At 30.0% G+C, this 21,134-nt stretch overlaps 1 protein-coding gene across 1 annotated transcript; it reads right to left on the reverse strand.

The window, feature by feature from the left end:
* Positions 1-1,435: 1,435 nt before the first annotated feature.
* LOC107447913 (kinesin heavy chain-like) lies at positions 1,436-20,577 on the reverse strand. Its single transcript, XM_043056504.2, has 9 exons — positions 20,480-20,577; positions 17,798-17,986; positions 14,957-15,079; positions 8,723-8,810; positions 5,710-5,783; positions 2,823-2,918; positions 2,623-2,671; positions 2,469-2,524; positions 1,436-1,558 (listed from the first exon to the last, which is right to left on the reverse strand). The coding sequence occupies exons 2-9, from the start codon at positions 17,984-17,986 to the stop codon at positions 1,451-1,453; spliced, it is 783 nt and encodes a 260-aa protein (XP_042912438.1). The 5' UTR covers positions 20,480-20,577; the 3' UTR covers positions 1,436-1,450.
* Positions 20,578-21,134: the final 557 nt, after the last annotated feature.

Raw genomic sequence — 21,134 nt, forward strand, 5'->3', positions numbered from 1 at the left:
AGCCACAAAAAGGAAAATTCTAGCTGTTGCTCAACAAATTCATGATCCTCTAGGCATGGTTTGCCCCTTTACTTTGTTGCCAAAATTACTTCTCCAAGATTTCTGGAAACAAAAGATTCCATGGGATAAAGAACTACCTGAAGATATCTGGCTGTTAATTCCATGGATGTTGAGTAAACGATTCGATAAACAAAAAACTTTAATTCTAGTTATGAAGGTGGGATGGTTTCTCATCAGTACATGTTTACATACTGTTCTTCCTCGTTCACTGAGAGCATGCACATTCAAAGGTTACAGATGGCGCTGCTCCAATATCTGAAAGAAATTTCTGAATTGGCAAAATACTTTTGAAAGACATTTTTATTTCTAGATGGTTGATGAAAAGAACTTTTCCCTTGAAACACTGTAGCCTGCACGTGTTTGTCGATGCCAGTTAATTTGCTTATGCTGTTTGTATTTTTATTCGACTAGAAACCGAAGAATCCATGTCCTGCAAATTAGTCAGAGCTAAGAACAGAGTATCACCATTGAAGGCAATAACGATCCCAAGACTTGAACTTTTAGCGTGTTTAATTGCTGCTCGCCTAGCTGAGAATGTTAAGAAAGACATAAAAGAACCAGATATTGAAACATACTATTGTACTGATTCCACAAATGCTCTTGGGTGAATAAAAAGAGAAGATTGTTGGGCTACTTTTGTCGCCAATCGAGTAAAGGAAATTCGAACAGTATCTCATCCCAATTATTGGCATCACGTACCTGGAAAATATAATCCTGCAGATATACCGTCTCGAGGTAGTACCATCAAACACCTAATTGAATCAAGATGGTTACAGGGCCCAGAATGGCTAAAGTATCCGAAGAAAAGCTGGCCTAAACCAGTTCAAATTGAGATGGATGAGGAAATTTTAAGTCAAGAGAAGAGGAAAACTGCTTTTGTAAATACAGAGAAGATACCATGGTACCCTCCTCTCGTCCAGTATCCAGCTCTACACCTACCATACCCTCCTCTCGTCCAGTATCCAGCTCTACATTCACCATGCCCTCCTCTCTTCCAGTATCTAGTCCTGTAACCCAGATAAATCCAATGCAGTTAAGGAGATCAACTCGGGAAAAAAGACCAGTCATCAGATTAAATCTCTAATTATTCTTTATTGACTCTTAAATTTTAATAATTAGCCTTTTATTTAAGAGCCAGAGAATTGTCATGCATTTTATCTTCAGTGTAAATGCCCCTTGCAATAACTCAACTCAACCATTTGTTATCCCGCGCCTAGTCAGCTGTTGTTCAGCCTTTAACGTAACAAGATGTACACCTCACCTTCTCCCTAATAAAATACGATAAACCTTGATTCTTGTATGTAATAGTACCCTTCACATATCAGCGAACTATTTGTATAATTTACATCGAAATAAAAAAATACGAGTAATTTAAACATTGTTGCAGTAACTAATAGAATAAACACTTACCAGTTGTTTTAGTGCGTCTTTTGCCCTTTGCTTCTCCGAAAACAGCTAACAGTTCTCTAATATTTAAAACAGTCTTCTCTATAAGTCCCTGAAACGAAGTACTAACAGTTAAAATTCGAGCAAATGAAAAATATTGAGTCTACTTACTCCTTGAATTTGGATCGTATTTACCCATCCAGTAAATTTTATGAAATTGACTGGATAGAGGAATGAAGACATGAAAGACTTTGTGAAAAGAAACCTTCTAATTATCTAGGTTTAAAACTATTTTCACCTTGAGACTAGCTTTATTTATTAAAGGAATTTTTCCCGTTTGAAAACCCTAAGTCAACCTCGATTTAAGGTTTTTATATAGAAGGTTGTTTTTCAAGGTTTTGGATTAGGATAATGTGCGTAGAATCGATTTCGATTAGAATAATGAGCGTAGATTTGCTGAGTGAATATAAACCTTATTTTGCTATATATGGGTATTTATATTAGAAATTATATAATGCAAAGTTGTTTATTCTTAGTTTTTTTTTAATACAATTTTAAAAATGTAAGATTCTCAAGGGCCCCCTGTGGGCACTGCCCGGGTGTGCCCATGCATAAAGAGGGTACTGCTTTAATCACTCCCAGAATCATTTATATAAATTTCTCCCAGAATCATTTATTAAATTTATATAAATTTATTAGAGTTATCTTCTGTGATGAGTCGCTCATTATCACTCATTCCTCTTTAGTACAGCTTCAAATTTAAAAGAAATTCAATTTGCAGCGTGCGATCTACTAAGCTAGTGAAAACAAAATTCACGCCTCTTCCCTGTTAAAAGAAAAGCGCCAAAACCTTTTGCAATCATACCTCTACTGAACTACCAAAGGCATCTGTTAGAAAAGAAAAACAGGGAAGCCCCCTAATTCATGAATATGAAGTAAAACTTCACGTATAATTTAAAATTACGGAATGTACATGATTTTTAAAAAAATTAAAGTTAAAAATATTTAGAACATTAACTTACTTTAATAAAAATTGTGTGATTCCTCTCATGCAGCGATAAGACATTATCTAGATGATCTAAAGAAAGAAAAAAATAAAAGATGTTCAATGTATTAATAATATGCTTATATTTTTAAAGAACTGAATTTATAAGCATAGCTTGAACTTTAACTTACCACTTAGAAGATCCCGAATTCTCTCCATATAAACCTCATAAAAGGATATCTAGAAAATAACAAACATTTATATACATGCAGTAAAATAAGCTTCATCGACAATCTTTATGCTATTTAAGAATTTAAATTACACTGGACAGTTAGAATTTTAATGTATAGTGTTCTGAATATTGGTACGGGATACTTCCTTTCATGCTTACTTTAATTTCAACTTTTACTGAGTCTTCAAAAGATTCTGTTCTTCTAAAAATTTCGGAAGCAACTTTCTGTACTATGCCTTCAGTTTCAGAGTTGCCCTATATTAAGAAACATTAACATTTAGCCTCATTAGTAAATCTTTACACACAGGGTTCATGCTCTACTTTAAAAATAAAATTCAAGTACTTTTCAAGACTTATTTAAAATTCTCAAGGACTTAATTTTAGTAAAAGATAGACTAAAATTTAAAACCAAAATGTCTTGACGATAATAGTTAGTTGACGATAAATGTTAGACGGTAATAGCAGTACTGAAAAATAAAGCTTCCATTGCTCTGTAATCTAAGGGTAAAAAATAGCAAAGGGTGATTGACATCAAGTCAAAGATAAAATTTATGATGCATAAAAATGTCGGATTTGAATTTTACATAAGGCCTACTTTAAACTAGGTATACAATCTCTGAATAAGCAAAGATCCGGACAAGTCATGAAGAAAAGAGGAACATTTCAAACAATCTATACAAAAATGAAAACAAAGTACACTTAAATTTATTTATAATAACAAATCTACAGTTAGAGTAAAGAAAATAGAAAACATACTACCTAAAATTATTAAAAGATATTTATTAGCAAAAAACTCATGCATTTTAATGATATGTAAAGAACAAAACTATCATTAACAAATATAATAAATAATTTTTGAATGTATGTGGTGAAATATGATTGAAAAAAGAATCAAATAAAGCGGACAAAAATAGAAAAAAGCTGAACTTCTACAACATAGTTACTGGGAAGATGGGGGGGGGGANGGGGGGGGGGGTGTTCTATATAATACTGTAATATCAATGAGATATATATAAAAACAACTCTGTCAGGAGATTTTTATTTAATATTTTTAAATATTTAAAGTGGAAAAAGCATTTAGACAGTGAAATTTAAATTGTTCTTAAATATAATTTTAAAATTTTAACCACTTCTCTATTAAATAAAATGAACCAATTATTGTCCCAGCTTAATTAGCATTTTAAATTAATGACCGGTCAGTTATTTTAAATTGAAACAGTTGCCAACTTTCACCTTAAAATATTCTGATAGATTCTTCTTTACAATTTTTGTCACTTTGACTGTTTTAGTTAACCAATCATACTTGAATTTATTAAATTTTTTTCAGTAGCATTAATCATACGCACTTTGTGTTTGCCTTTCTATTTGATTAAACGTCATCAAAATAAATTTTTTTTTTAAATTAACAATAATATATTTTCATAATATATTTAATAGTAGCTATGAATTTTTTTTGATTTCGAATTAATTTTTGCAGTATATAAAGAATTGACTGTCTTAATTAACCTGTGATTTTTTTATGATACTTGAATTTTTTTTTCCGGGAGCATTAATTGTATGCACTTGGTGTTTGCCTTTCAATTTGACTAAACGTCATCATAACTGAACTGACTAAAACGTAATCATAAAATAAAATTTTTTTAAATTAATAATAATATATTTTCATAATAATATAATAAATAGTAGCTATGAATTATTTTTTGATTTCATGAACGAATTTTTGCAGTATACATGGAATTACTGTTAATATTTTTTTATTCATTGAATTTAAAAATTTTATATTGCTTTTATTTAAAAGAAAAATAACAATTTACTAAGTTAGTTTTTTAAACTTTTATTTGTATTAGATTTTTTAAAAAAATGCCCCTCAAAAAGCAGGTAAGGTCAATACATTAAAGAAAGCAAGTATTATTTGAAACACACAATTAAAATTTTCTGTCAAATAAAAATTTTATTTTTCAAAAGTAAGAAGAAACATAAAGCTTTGCTCTACTGTTGTTGGCTAGCATATAATAATCCCCTTTCCCGGAATTGTGTAGCAGGGGCAGCAAATAAGTAAAACGAATAACTCACTTAAAAATAAAGTTTCGGGTTATCTTCAGAAGTCCCCTTCTACAAGAAAGTATTATTCCATCATTTGCAACATGTCGCTATTGACGAGACCCATGACTGAACCAATTATTTATTTCACCTCAATCTTTCTCACTAACTAATACTTTTTTTTTAACAAATCAGTTAGGATTTTAAAAAAAAAACGAAATATGATTAACTTTAGGGGCCCATCCTTAAAAACGGATCTGCTCAGGAGGCTACTGCAGAGGGAAAAAGTTCCTTCCAAGTCCAACTACTCATATTTCTCTCTTTGAGTTAAAAGCAGGGACTACAATAGGGTCAAACCCAGAGCTAAGTCAAACCAGCCTTTGCTGAGGACCACATTGACCAAAGAGGGAAATCGTGACGTGAGCAACTGATAAGCGTGGACAGCACACGTCATCATCAGAAAGGAAGGAAAGTCATTCTCTCGCACTTACGTGCGTCAGAAGTTAAACACAGAAATGCGGAAAATGGGGCGGTTTTTAAGAGTTTCAGATACTTTTCAAGATCATTTTAAATTTTTCAAGGATTTAACATTATTTTCAAGTACTTCTAGAGGCCCTTGAAAATCAAAATGAAATTCAAGTTCTTTTCAAGGCCGCGGGAACTCTGTACACAGAATAAATAATAAACTATTTTAAAGTGGAATCAAAATTTTTCATTTATTATTGATTGTAAATGAATTTTAATATAAAAATTCACTTACAATCAATACCACCCGTGTTACTTTATTCTTGTTTTGACAGTGAGAGAATATTTGAATAAAGAGATATTTATTCAAAAACTTTTCGAATTTTTAGAAACTTCTACAAAAAATAAAAAAAAATGAATTTCAATTTGAGGAAAAGTATATTATAATCATATTAGCATAAAAGTATTTATAGGAAAAGTATAGTAAATTTAACAGCTGTACAGCTGCGAAACATAATAGTAAAATAAAATTAATCTTTACCTCCATTGTGAAGGTTTTCCCACTTCCGGTCTGTCCGTATGCTAATATGGTACTATTTAATCCTCTTAATACACCTGTATTGAAAATATGTTTTATTAAAATTTAATTACATATTCCACAGTTGTAAGTTTTTCTATTATTATCGTTCAGCTCTACAAAAAAAAAATTATTTTACGTTGAATATACGAGGGCTGTTCAGAAAGTATCGAGACTGAATGTATTCTATTTGTTCCAGAAAACCCCTAGCGGTGGGACTGTGCCCATCATGCACGCGCATATTTCACCTCTTCTCACAAAAATCGGCAGGTCTGTACAGCGCGCCGTTCAGTCACACTGACTTCTTTCATGTGGAGTGTTTGCATGCGTTCATCGAAAACTGATGAACGCACGTGTGAAAACACGAATCTGCTTAAATTTTTGCTTTTAGCTCAGTAAAACGGGCACCGAAACCTATGAGATGATGAAAACAGCGTTTGGAGATGAGACGATGAGTCGTGCGCGGGTTTTCGAGTGCTTCCCGCCATTCAAGGAGGGTCGTAAATCAGTAGACAAAACATGGAACATAGCACATCCTCCCTACTCACCGGACATGTCACCTCCAGATTTCTTCCTCTTTCCCAAGATCAAGAATACCAATATCAAGATTAATGGGTTAACCCATTAAGCGCCAAGTCTCCCATTTTGGGAACCTTTGGTTAAGAATTTTTTTCTCGCTGAGTAATTCACATGCATATTTTTTATATTTTTTTATCGACTGTTGAAAGTTTTTAGTTTTATTAGAAATTTGATGTTGATATTCTTGACCGAATTCAGTTCTTACAGACCAAAAATAAATTGTAAAAAGTGGTGGTGGCCTTTTTTTACCAACATTCTTAACATGGCTGTGGTAACAGCATGGAGGGTTCATCGTGAGGTTAATGTACAGATGTCAAAATTGTCATTTCTTCGCGATGTAGTCATGGGACGGACCGGAGACTTTGCCTAATGGACTTGGACCACATGGACAAGTAAATACCAACATTCGATTTGATGGAGTTAATCACTTAATTACACAGGCTGGTAAGCAGTCAAAATATGAGCTGTGCAAAAAGAACTCTCCTTTGTGTTGTGAAAAATGTAAAGCAATGCTTCACAAAAAGTGTACAATTTTGTTTCATACAAAAATATAGAACAGGCAAATTTGAAGAATAATAATAAAACTGGTAAAAATATTTATGAACTATTTTACTTCTTCGTTCAAGCATGTTTATTTCAAATTTAACTTTATTGATCCCATTAAAATAGATTTGGCGATTTTTATCAAAATATATACAAGTAATGAAACTAAACGTTTAACTTGTAGCGTAGTGTGTAAGTGAGCTATGTTAGTCCCATTAAACGCCAAGTCTCCCATTTTGGGACCCTATTATATCTTTTAACCAATTAAATTTTTTTTAAAAATTTAAAGCTCATATGATAAGAAATGTCTATTACACCTTAAAACATACCAAAATTCCAATTTTTTATCAACGGTTTAGATGGCGGCTTTTAATGGGTTAAAAGGACACTAGTTTGAGGACATTGAAAGCATAAAACAGAATTCGACGCAGCATTAGTTTAATATATTCTGCAGTATTTATATTAAAATATGTATACCACAAAATTAGAATAATGTAATATGAAAAGTATTGTCACATTTACACTTAATGTAAAGTGACAAATTAATTTCTAATTTTACTTAAGCCTTCAATTTTTCTTTAAACGTTATTCCTTTTTTTCAATTTGGCAATTTTATTTTTTAACTTTCTTGTTGACCTTTCTCATGGTCATTGCGGTCTTCGCACTTCCTGTGGGGAAAGTCAGCCAACCCCTCTATTCACGCCTTTCTTTTTCTTCTTTTAATTTTAGGGGGGCTAACTAACCAATATCTTTCCTTTAAATTTCAAACTCTCCGCCTCTTTAAATTTAATTGGTCGTAGTTTTTCTGGTCTACCCCAGTTAAGGAATTTTTAAGTTTTTTTAAAAACATTCTCTTTCTCTCGAGCCTTCGGGCAGGTTACCCCTTTTTCTCCGCGATGCGGACTTCGGTCCGTATCGAGGGATTTCTTTTTACATTTTTTTCTTAACCTTTATTTTAAATTAAACCCATAACTGTAATAAATTTCTGTAAAATTTAAAATCAACATTTTATACCATTAATTTTCTTTAACATTAAAAGCCCTCTTAAATTTAAGCTTTCTTCTCATATTTGTTTTAACGGTTAAATTACTCGTTCTTTTATATTTAACTTTTTGCATGACGCCTTTGGATTCTTTAAATTCTCTTGTCACCCATTTCCTTTTAAAAGATATATTTTTCTGTGCCACAAAATGTGTTGCAATCATATTGTTTGTTTGTTACGAAAAGTAGTTTTACAAAAATAAATGTTTAGTTGAACAGAAAGTTTTGTGATTGTTTTTTTTAGCTTTACCTTTATAACTATTAGTTATCACCTTTTTCCTTCTGCATGTGGTGAGTACCTTTTTTTATTGTTATGGGCATGCATATATGTGAATTTATTAGTTTTTCTTATTGGAAACATCAGCTTACTGTATTAAATCATATATATATTTTGGATATAGCATGACTTTACCTTATTTATCTTTAATCTTTAATTTATTTTAGTTTCGCCCTTTTTCCAAATTTGGTGATACCAAATCATCCAATTTGTTCAAACCTCACACTTTGTGACCCTTTGGACCTATTGGGTTATTGTTATCCCACATTAGCATTGTACTACCACTTTCCTTAACGCTCACATTCCCCTTTAATTTGATTTAATTACCTTATATATATTTCGGCCTTAATTTGTTTTATCACGACATTTCAATCATTTGACTATTTTTAATCATGACTATATCCAAATACATATACAAACCCAATTATTAGAACATATACCAAATATTTCAATCTATTAATTATAATTCATAAATAATATACTTTATTACGCACCAAAATTATATTTAATTTAACTCTTACAAGTATCTTTACTTACTGTCAGCTACAGGTTTACCAACTTCATTAAACACATCTTCTTCTGCAGAATTAGGTCCAATGATCTTGTCAAAGGTGTATATCTTTTGCTAAAGGAAGGCATTGAAAAGGGTATGAGCAAAATAAATAATATAATTATATTATATCTTCCACAACTTAGATGCAAAAATTTAAAATTTTGCAAAATATATATTATATGTAGCCCGTTGATAGTTGGACCCGTCATCCTGAAGATGCCTCGCGTGCTTAGCTTATATGTATAACAAAACTAAAATAAGACTTTCTGGTGCATAATTAAAGAATGCTAAACAACTTTTCATAATATTAAAAAAATCAGATTGTTTTATAATACAAGTTTAACTACATTAGTATGTATAAGATTATTATTTCATATGATAATCAACGTAATTGATATGAGAAAACGCATGACTCCTACAACCATGCATGGGACAAACTCAGGGCTAAAGAGAATAGAAGGGCCAGTTCACTTCGCTCTTAGAGCTGAAGCTACGATTTCCCTCCTCATGACGTCACTGTGTCCACAGATCTCGGAGATCGCAAGCAAAGATATGATAACTTTGCATCTTTCTCTTTGTAAAAATAAGTTAGACTTTTTCTGGTTATCAGCTTTCAAACTTTGCGTAATTTACACATTATTTCCGTTCATAAACATAGTTCAAAAAAACTTTCTTGGTTATTATATTAAAAAAAAACAATTTTAAACTTATAAAAATGTTTTACTAGTTGGCGAAAATGACACTATAAATACTATTTTAAAAAGTTCAGTTTTAACTTTAATTATTAAGAAAAATGAAAGTATATATCGACCCTTTTTTTATCTACATATTCTTTTATAACAATAAGTTGAGTTAAATTTAGAATCCCTGATTTTAAAATATGCCATTAATGGCAATTTGTTCACACTTAATAATTAGAAAACATCAACCTTAAACGCTAATTACTGAAACAAAATAATAATTTAGGTTCATAATGACATTAGAAATTTTACAATTGTTTATAGATATTTGAATTTAAGAGAATATAATTTTTAAAAAAATCAAATATTTAGAATAACTACATTAAAAAATATGTTATGAAATTAGAAGAACTCCAACTATATACTATATATTTTATTTATACTTTTTATTTACATTTTAATTTTCTTTGTCCATTTTTTAATTTTTTTCACCTGCCTTTCTTTTTGAAGTAACGAGGCGGTTTCTATTTAGATAATGAATTTTTATAAAAGTTCTTAACGACAGAATAAACATATTGCTGTTTTATATTAACTGTGTCATTTCGGAATCCATTCCTTACATAGTTGTTCATTTACTTTGGGGGAAAACGCAGAAAATTATATTTTTTCCTTTTGTTTTTATATCAAAATTTTTTCAAGTTGCAGTCGCGCAAACTGGCATTTCGATAATAGTTTTAAATTCTTGTAAATTCACTGCAAAAACTGAGGAAAGTCATTATAGAAAATAACAAATGTCTTGGAATATCTCGCAAAAAGAAATGCTCCAATATTAGTTAGAGCTAGTAAGGCCGAACGCTCCGTTCTTGAAGTAAAAGTGCGAGCTTTGCGCCAAAGTGACGTCACTAGAGAAAATCGGAGGATTGGCGCGGCGAGAGCTACTTCAAAGGAGTGAATCAGCCCTTTTATTCTCTTTAGCCCTGGGACAAACTAGCCTTCGTAGCTTCATTGAACCGTTACATGGTGTGGAAAACCACGAAAATCTCCCTCGGTTCGCCCAACGGAAAGGGAATTCTAACCCTGAGTTGTTGACCACAGACTATATTTTATGTCAGTACTGTGGTCGGTACGAGCTGGGAGCAGAATTCATATCAACCAGTAACCTCTGTGATAGACTACTCTGGGTTACAACTACTAGGGCTCAACTTCGTAGCCTTTTAATTTTGAACCAATTAAAAAAAAAAAACATGCCAATTCACCTTTTCCCCTAATACCCCAGTTTTTATACTTAACATTTTTTACACTGAATTTTAAATGTATTGTTGACTGTTGTCTTCGGAAATAAACGCTGCTGATATTCTATATATATTAACAACTAGCCGTCTAATGCGGCCAGCTGAATGCATATGTCGCCTAATGCGGTCTTTTACAATATTGATGCTTTTACGTTTTTAAAGACCACATGAATCCCGTTAAAATATTAAAATGCATATGTTTATTTTAACGAGTGCAAAATCCTTATCAAAATAATGATCAAGACCCAAATGCAAAACAGTATAATTGACGATAAAAACTCAGCTGCCTTCAGAACATGTGAAGAGAAAAGTAGAAGTCGACATGCTTCGAGCTTTCAAATATAATAGCCCATTCTCAAGACTTGTCAGGCTTGAATAACTTGTGACTTTCATTATTGGACTCTCAAAACATGTCTACTTTTATAATCATCTATTATTTTATCAATGAAGTTTTTATATTTTAGATTCAGTTTCTTGGGATTATCCATTTAGTTACACAACATATGAAATTATTTCACTCGATATTAAAATAAGTTTTGAGAAGGTATTTTTTATGTATGGATTCCAAAGTTTATTCTACATATATTTTAGGGTATGCTTCTGGTTTTTTTTATTTTAGGGTATGCTTTATTTTGATCGAGTTTATTTTTACACCCTTATTTGCTTAAAATTATTAAATAATTTGCTTAAAATAAATTATTCAAGCTACATGATTTAATGCATTTATAGTATAATAGTAAACGGGGCTTCCATCGCATATTCTTAACCTTAATACTGCTATCATTAAATAAATGGAATAAGCTTAGATAAATAATAAAAGCTAATTTTTCTTCGTTTTAATTTTCAAGGAATAATATGTTTCGATCAAACAGATTTCATTCTGGAAATAGCGAAATTATTGAGTAGGTTCCTTGGAGCAATATCATTCTTATCCTTTTTGGAGAAATATAGGAAAAATTAGTTTTCACAGTTTCTGTAAAAAGTATGTTAGCCTTCCTGCCACGTTTTTTTATTTATTTATTTATTAAAATAAGTTTGGAAATTGCGTATTTTTTATAGTATTTCTCCAAAATCAGATGACTCTAAAATTGGCACGGCTTCGGAATCTTCTTACAAATTTCTATTTTTAGTATTTCCTACTTAATAAGGCATTTTCCTGATAACAAATTATATTACAATAATATCTTGGGAATCGTGCTAAAGTAAAAAATTAAACAAAATAGTTTAGTATATTATCAGGAAAAAAATCTACTTGGTATCATAAAGAAAGAGTAAAAGATATAATGAAATAATTAGTGAATCACACGTGATCAGATAATTAAAAATTTAATTTCGCAACTAAGATGTTGGGACGGCAGTTAAGATACTGAGACATTTTAAGACGCTTAAAAATTTGGCTACGTATTCGACAGCTTTTTATGTTCTGTATCTTTATACTCTTTGTTGTGACTTAGGAAACATCAAAACTATTTCAGATAATCTATGTTGAAGTCACGAGAAACATAAAAAAAAGTCAATCAATAATTTATACTCTTTTTTCAAAAAAAAAAAATAAAATAGTATGCTTAGTAAATAATCAGCTGTTTTGCATGAAATAATTTTAAACAGAGGAATGTTTTTAATTTCTTAACAAGGTTTTATTCTTAGCTAGCAGACAATAATTCTTTTTAAGAAAACTTTACTATAATTTAGAAAGGAACTTTACTTTAAAGAAAACCTAAATTAAAGAACTAAAAAAATTGATTAGTATATTAATGAAGAAATAATAAACGTAAAAGGGTAAAGAATAAGATTCTTAAAAATGTCAAAATTTACTTAAGTAATTGGTAAAATAGTTTTGCGTAACATTTGTGTAACACTTCCGGAAATTTCTTTTAAGATAAAGACGATATAGGGTAAACCAACCAGTGATGGAACACACCCCAGTGAAGGAACATTTTATCGATATTTTTTAAAAATTAGATTTCAAATGTTTTAATTTAGATTGATTGGTAACAGTACATTACTACCTAACAATAGGAAGTCATCTAACAATGCATTGAGTTACCTGGTCTTGAATAGAAAATTTCTTTGCAGGCCTTTTATGCTAATAATTAGCTAAGTTATTATCCTATTGCGGCTTTTAACGTCCAGACGGGAACTGGTAGGAAAAATCCATTTAAAAACAATCATCCAGGTGAAAAATGGGTGAAGTTTTTTTTTAAGGCCACATCCACCGATAACTCAGTGCAATGCGAAGATAATTTCAAAAGGCAAAACTTCCCTTAGAGAATAATATTCGAAATACTGGTTTTAAGAACTTCAGAGAATCTTTAGGAGGGAAGTAGCCCTGGCATCCTTTTATAAAGTGATTGCATTTACAATGCGAATGAAACAAGAGTTGAATACTGCCCTTAAACGGGAAAAATCTGCGGCCTTAAAAATTATAAGGATTTATATTCTAAAGTACCTAGGAAAGAAAAAGTACCTCCATTGGTAGTTTTTCCTTACAGAAGAATTCGTAGAGATATTACAGAATCAGTCCCTGCTACATATTTCATTGGAAAAAGCTATTCATGAAATGAAACGATGACCGCAGCAACATTTTACAAATATATTGCAAATGTTTCTACCCATGGCTAATTAAAAATGCTATCAAATTCCCTATTTTGCTTGTTTTGGATAGGTATAAATCTCATATCAATTTGAAACTGAGCAAGTTATGTTCATCAAAACAAATTTTCTGGTTTAGTTTTCTACCTAATTCAGGGAAATCTCCCGTTAGATCTTAAAAGAATTGTAAAGCAATATGTCGAGAAAATTTTACATCCATTTTTAAATAAGATTTTGAGGCATCAACTGATGAAGTTAAAATGCTTTTATGAAATGCGATATTTTTCCATTCGATGTAAAAAACGTTGACTTTAACAAATGCATGCAAAACAGACACCAAGAGTTAATGAGCAAGACAACTTATCAACAAAATACATGCTTCGAGAGTTACGATGCACTATTTCTTCAGAAGCTTGAGAGGGAAATCTCACAAGTTATGTTGCAAATTTTTAAAGGAACATTGACGACAGAAAAGTTTAATCTCCCAAATATCCAATAGCCTGTGCTTTTCTCAATATTGAAGAATTTATTTCAAAAAGAACATTTGGTTAATCAAATTTTGGCACTGAAGCTGATACAACTAACATTGATAATGAAAGTATCTTGAAAACTGATTTTGATATAAGTCCCCTTGAGGCATTGTTAGTTGCAAAAACAATTGGTTCCATAAGTAAGTGGTAACTACTGCTGAAGACCCACTAGATATAAGTCAATGAGAGATGGATTTTACATGAAAAGATTTTTGCTGTGCTGAAAAAACCTTATATTGGGATATACAGTCGGACCTCTATTTAACGAAGTCGCTAAATCCCGATAATAAGTTCGTTACATGGAAAATTCGCTAAATAGAAAATCACCATTTGAAATACTTAAACGACACAAAACAGGTTTTAAATTCATACACAGTAGACATCATTAAAATAGCTATTAATACACCTTTATCTTGCAAAGTAGTATCTTCTATTTATTTTATAAATCTTAAAAATATAAGAAATGTGCATGGAAAGCAGGAATAGAGCAAAACATTATTCAGTGTTACACTATCCTGCTACATGCATTTTAAACTAAAAGAAGCTGAATTTATGAGTAAAATTTGCGCTGCATTAAAGTAATATTAAACACGCATTACTACATGCATTCTTAATGCCTACTGATAAAATCCGTTAATTTTGTTTGAATTTTTCATTCGAAATGCAAAAAAGGGATTTTACTGCTTTCTCTAAAAGTTAAGTGGCTTCAATAATCAATTCAAGGGCATTTCCCCCCATAAAATGCGTTAACAAGTTTAAAATATTCTGAAATTTTACGGAAATAGAGAAAGTGGATCTCAAAAACAAGTTCGTTAAATAGAAAATTCACTTCGCTATTTGGAAGTTATTTTACGAAGAAATTTCCAAAATGTTCTTGTATTCTCAAAAGAATTCGCAAAATAGAGAAATTCGTAAAAGGGAAGTTCGTTAAATAGAAGTTCGATTGTATATATCAACTTTTGGTGCAACCTTTAAATATTGAGTCTAACAGAACTGATGTAATTGTGAATCTGTAGCATTATTATAAATATTTAGCTACATAGATGCCTTTTTTTAGAGCATTTAAAAAAGTAAAATAAACTAAAAGGTAAATTAAAGAAAAAAAAATTATTGAAATAACTTACAGAATGTATATCTAACACGGTCTTCTCATCGACTAAATTGTAAAATTCTTCAAATGCTTTCTCATCCTTTTCTTTCCTTATTCTCAAGCAGACTTTGACTTTTTCGGTTTCTTGCTTTGGCATCTATGCATATAAGAAAAAAATGTCTATGCATATACAAATCATTTAAAAATAATTATAAAAATTCAATAGTCCCAATTAAACTTCAGAATTTGAAAATGACACAGTTATAAATTTCATTTATCTAAAGATAACTCCATGCAAAAAATAACTTCTAGTAAATATTTACTATTTCATTAAAGAATGGTCTAAAACTTTTTGAATTTTAAGATACAAAATTTTTTGCATAATTTTAAAGAATGTAATTTCATATAGCAAAATGCGCAGATTAAACAAAATTGGTTGAACAGTTCCTGAGAAATCGAATTTTAAGTATCTGACTTTTTTTCGGCTACCCCCTATATTTTAGGGGCATGAAATCCGAATCCGTTGGGGAAAAAATGTGTTTATTCAGAGAAAGTTCGCTTCCATATCTGATTTTGTAACTCAAAATATCGACTGCATTAAGTTTTTACCATATTTGAGGTCACTCTCATAAACCATTAAGATTGAATCCTAGAACGTGAAGATTCGATCATTAGATCAAAAGTTATTCCGGTTGGTCGTAATTATTATTATAGGTACTGTAAGTGAATTTCACTCAAAAATGAAAATCATTAGGTATAAATAGTTTTCGGAGAGAAATGTGTTTTAAACTCTTCCAACAAACTTCATATAACTCAGAAAAATAATTTCCTTATTAATTTATTTATTTCCAGGGCATCTGTTACATTTTAGATTTTTAAATTCATGACTTTCAGTGACTAATTCCAAGAATTTTTCCTAACTTTACGAAGTGACTATTTCCCCCGATAAAAATGCAACAATAAATTAAAAAAAGCATAATAATAACATTAATTGAAAGGATTGGTATAACCAAATTTCTTATACTCTGTATCTTCATATTTATTAATTTTAAACTTTAGAAACAGAGTAAAGAAAGAGTTGAAGCCATAAAGTAGCTAAAAAATACAAAAGTAAATTTTTATTTTATTGTTATTTATTTTTTTGTGCAGAATTATATACTGCAGATACTTTTCTTGTTCATTCGAAAGGAAAAAAATAGTTTCTGTTCTAGTTTCGGAACAAAAATAATTCGCCAATCACTAGCTTGCTTAAGCTAGAATTTGAAATTGATAAAAAGAAAAAAAATTATAATAGTAAAAATTCTGAAATCACAGAAGTTTAAAACATAAATCGGTCTAGAAATGATGTTTTTTCTTTCATTTTCGGAAAAGAACATCATAGTTTTTAAAAAACACGATAAAAAAAATTTATATTTCAATAAAATATGACTGAGTGTGGATTTTGTTACTAATTCAGATATTTGGAACACCATGAAACTAAGTAAGGCAGGGCTTGAAAAAAATCAGAAATTTTACGCGTCCCCGAGACGGCTTATCCAACAACAGCGAGTGAGAGACCACTTATATCATCCTGCGTAGGGAACGAGGGTGTGCGGTATCTGTCCTCATTAAACTGTTCTACCGTAAAGTGCCTGACTTTGCAAGCAGGTCATCAGGCTACCAAAATCAACATAATAATAGCAGAAACTGCATAAAATAATAATTAAATTTTATGCATAAATAAACTGCATAAAATTTAAAGAAAAACTGCAGTTTGAAGACTGCGGTGATTTGGCCAATTCCACTACAGAAGTCGAAGAACTACAAAATTACTACAGTTTGTAAACTGCAGTAATTTTGCAGTAGTATCAACTTCAAAATTACTGCAGTAATTTTGCAGTTTGAGTTCAAAATTACTGCAGTGATTTTGAAGTTGATACTACTGCAAAATTACTGCAGTTTACAAACTGTAGTAATTTTGTAGTTCTTCGACTTTAAAAATTCTGCAGTGGAATTGGCCAAATCACCGCAGTCTTCAAACTGCAGTTTTTTTAAAGAACTTTTGTAATTTGCTTTTAATTGCATAATCAACATTCATGGTAAACATTAAGAAAAAATATACTTTTAGCAAAGTTAAAACTAGCAAATTTAAAAAAAAAATTTCTTTTTAAAAAGCCTGAAAGATGATTTGAAAATATTAGTTAACTTATTGGTTGTCAAAACAAAGATCACATCTTTAATATCTTAACATCTTAAAAATAAAATCAAAATTTTATCCAAAATCTCTCCATGGAGCCTTGTTGGAATTTTGCAGAGAGGAAAACATGATAATCAATTTAAAATTAAAAAAAAAAAAACAATAATTTCCAATTAAATTTGTATAAATGAAAAACTATTTTATACACTAAAATATTGCATTGTCAAGTATTAAATGTTTCAAACTAGCAATGGATATATTTTGGCAAATAAATAAAAAAAAAGAAATAAAAAAAAAGAAATTAAAATCATTAATTTTGCACATAAAATAGAGACAATGCTATATGCGCTTAATGTAGCACAATAAACTGATGGATTCACTTTGAATAAATTTGTAAAGAAATAATGCGAATTAGTAATGAAATTGTTTATTAATCAATATGTATTAGTGAAAATTAATTTAAAACTCGTAACATATGGTGAGTTACCAATATTATATGTTCAGTCACAACTAATTTTAAAATGATTAAATTCAGTTATCTTTTACTTATTGTCCCTTGGTTCTCTTAAAAGTGTTATTATCAATAAAACTAAAAATTCAAGAAGATTTTAACTTCTAGCAGAAACAGAAAGAAAAACTAAAATTATTAAGTCTTTATACGAATCAGGAAAAATGGACCATTTCAGGTATGTTTTTTACTTGCGTATCAGCTTTGTCCTCTTTGACTTCTGCCTTTTTCACTTCTTTGGTCACATTTTTGTTTACAGCTGACATACTGCCAGAACTATATCGACTTCCAGAACTTAAAGCACTATCTCGCCTTTCTCTTGGTAGTGTATTGCTATTAAATGTAGAAGGAGGATCATATATAGACTTATTTTCTTGCATCTAAGAAAAAAGGAAAGAACATATCTCATAAACTTAATTTTTCTAGAATTGAAAATGTAATCAGTTTATGGGTTGGAATTTATATCTAACTATAAAAGTTTTTATAGCAGATTCTTGAAATATTTGCATACACCATTTTTTATGATATTCTACAAATGGTAGAGTAAAAACTTTATCATATGTATGTAAAAAAATTTCTTGTTTAAGCAGTTCTTGTTTATAATGAGCCGTATGTTTTTTGAAATATTGATAGAATACTAATAAAAATTCTATAATTTTTAGTTATTTTAATTTAAAGCATAGCTTTTAGCTTAAGGCATTAGCTTAAGCTTATTTTAATTTAAAGCATAACTTATTCTAAACTGAAGTGTAATGTTATGTAATAACGAAAATCAATAAAGCATTTAAGTAAAGGTACGTTATTTCTTTAAAATAAAAGTATTTTTCTATATTTAAATTTTTTTAATCTGATTTTTTATATTCGTCGTATACCGTGCACCCGTAAATTCCAATGTTATTTTTTGTATCAAAAGTGCGCGTTATACGCCGGAATATACGGTAGGTAATTGCTACCATATGACTAGATGATTTTTATCAGACAATTGAAATCTAAAAATTTTAATGCGTATATGAGATACTTACGTACTTGAATGATACTTACAAATGTACAAGGGGTGATCAAATGAAAAGGTACGAAACGACACGGCGGGTACAAATGTAGACTTTATTCAAAATATATACCATAGGCCTGAACAATGGTAACATTCAGGTAACAATGAAATTAGACCCCGAGAATGATTTATAATGTACATAAGTGATTTTTGAAGTTTTTGTCTTGAATTTTAGATAAATTTTATTGGATATTTTGACTAAAATAGAATAACTTAAATAAAAAATTTTAAAAAAAGTAAGTTATTTTCTAAGTTCTGAAATTAAGAATTTTCAAATTAACTGTCTACAGAAAAGGAGCATTGATATATAATAAAAAGACCCGATGTGATGCAATATTAAAAGCAGGCCTTAAAAGACCTTTAGAAATTAGTTCTGAACATGGAATGTTTTTACGCATTCAGTTTCAGGTAACAACGAAATTAGACCCCGAGAATGATTTATAATAGGTCTAAATATACCTGTGTCCTCTGTTTTTAATGTAATTTTATGAATATAGATAGTGTACATTATTTCCGTTATCTATATATATATGTTTAGAATTATTACCTAATTATAAGAATCTAATATATAAACAAAAAGGAAGGGAAAAAATGACAAACATTATAAAAATTAGATATATCAACAAGGAAAGCAGGATTGAAGACATCAATACATTTTACAACAATACAAAGTAACTGCAGTTTTTCTGCATCAGAAAGTATACTTCTAAAACAATGACTGCATAATTACTTCAAATTCACTGCAGAATAACCACGGATTTAAAGTTTCAGTTTTTTCTAAATTCATGATTTTAAAGTGATCTCACTTAAACTGTAGTAATTTTGTAGACAATAAGCTAAAAGTTTTTTTGAAATAAATTACTGAAAAATTACTTCACATTAACTGCAAAATAACTGCAGTGTTTTTACAGTTAAGATTGCACTACAGAAAATCTGTAGTTAACTATAGAAAAACTACAAAATTACTTCAGTTCTGTAGAAAAGTTGTAGTTTATTTTTAGCTGGGTAGGCTATGGAAAAAATACTTATCAAAAAGAGTGCAAAAATTTAACTATTGCATACATGCTTTGAAATAAATGATTATAAACAGACTATAAATAGGGTAACTGTGACAACTTAAAAAAAATCCTGAAAATTTTATGAGCAATAACTGGATATTAATTTATATACAGGATATCTGCTACATTTTGGATTTTCAAATTCATGACTTTCCATGGCTAATTCCAAGAATCTTTCATGACTTAACAAAGTGACTATTTTCTCCGACAAAGACACAATAATGAATTTAAAAAAGCATTATCATTACATTAATTGAAATGATAGATATAACCAAAACTGTTAAACTCTGCATCTTCATGTTTATAGATTTTAAATTTAAAAACAGAATAAAGAAAGAGTTGAAGCAATAAAATAAGTGAAAAAAAATACAAATTTTTTTTTCTCTATAGAATTATATTAAGATACTTTTTTTGTTTATCGGAAAGGAAAGAAATACCAATAATTTTTCTGTTCACATTTCGGGATAAAGAAAGTTCGCCAATGAGTGGCTTGCTTCAGATAGGATTTAAATTGACAAAATGAAAAAAATAAACAATAACAAAAGTTCTGAAATCACAGAAGTTTAAAAGATAATTCGGTCTAGAAATGATGTTTTTTCTTTCTTTTTTGAAAGACCACCACCATTTTTAAAGAACATGATAAAAACATTTTATATTTTAATAAAATATTATTATTAAAAATATACTTAATAAAAAAACAGCATAAGCATATTGTACATTAATTAAATAAGGGCAAAATTTCCATAATTAAAAGAAATATTTACCTTTACCACAATACTTCCTTTTTTTCCTTTACCACAATACTTTTACCTTTACCACATATACTGTTAAACTTAAAGAAATGTATAAAATCAAAATTTGCTGAGAACTTTGCACAGATAACTTCTACCCTGCTCTTTGATACTTCTTTACAACACCGATAACAATTATTTTTAAACATAACTCAATATTTCCCTGGCCGAGCGGTATCGCCCCAATCGCTGTGCAAAGCGTGGAGGTAGTGGGTTCGAATCCCGCTGTTACATTGGATATTCTTGCTGTCCTTATTATATTATCTGTCCATCTATTTGACAAATGCTTATAAGCCTAAATTGAGCACACAAGCTTGCAAATGTATATAATTCCAATGAGCCAATAAAGTGATATATAGGGGCCTCCCTGGACGAGCGGTATCGCCCACCAAATGCTCTGTTAAGCGTGGAGGTGGCAGGTTCGAATGTCGCCATAACCCTGGATGTATTCTTTGTGATGTCCTTCTCTGTATTGTGCTATTTGTCCTCCTACTTGACAAAGGTTTATAAGCTTTAATTAAGCACACAAGCCTGCAAATGTATGTTGTACCTATAAAGGGATATATAAGTGGCCACCCTAGCAGAACTCTCTCGTTCTTCTATTATTTAGTGGAAGAAGAGGACCCAA

This window comes from Parasteatoda tepidariorum, unplaced genomic scaffold (genome assembly GCF_043381705.1).
Source record: "Parasteatoda tepidariorum isolate YZ-2023 unplaced genomic scaffold, CAS_Ptep_4.0 HiC_scaffold_1055, whole genome shotgun sequence".
Lineage (NCBI taxonomy): Eukaryota > Metazoa > Arthropoda > Arachnida > Araneae > Theridiidae > Parasteatoda > Parasteatoda tepidariorum.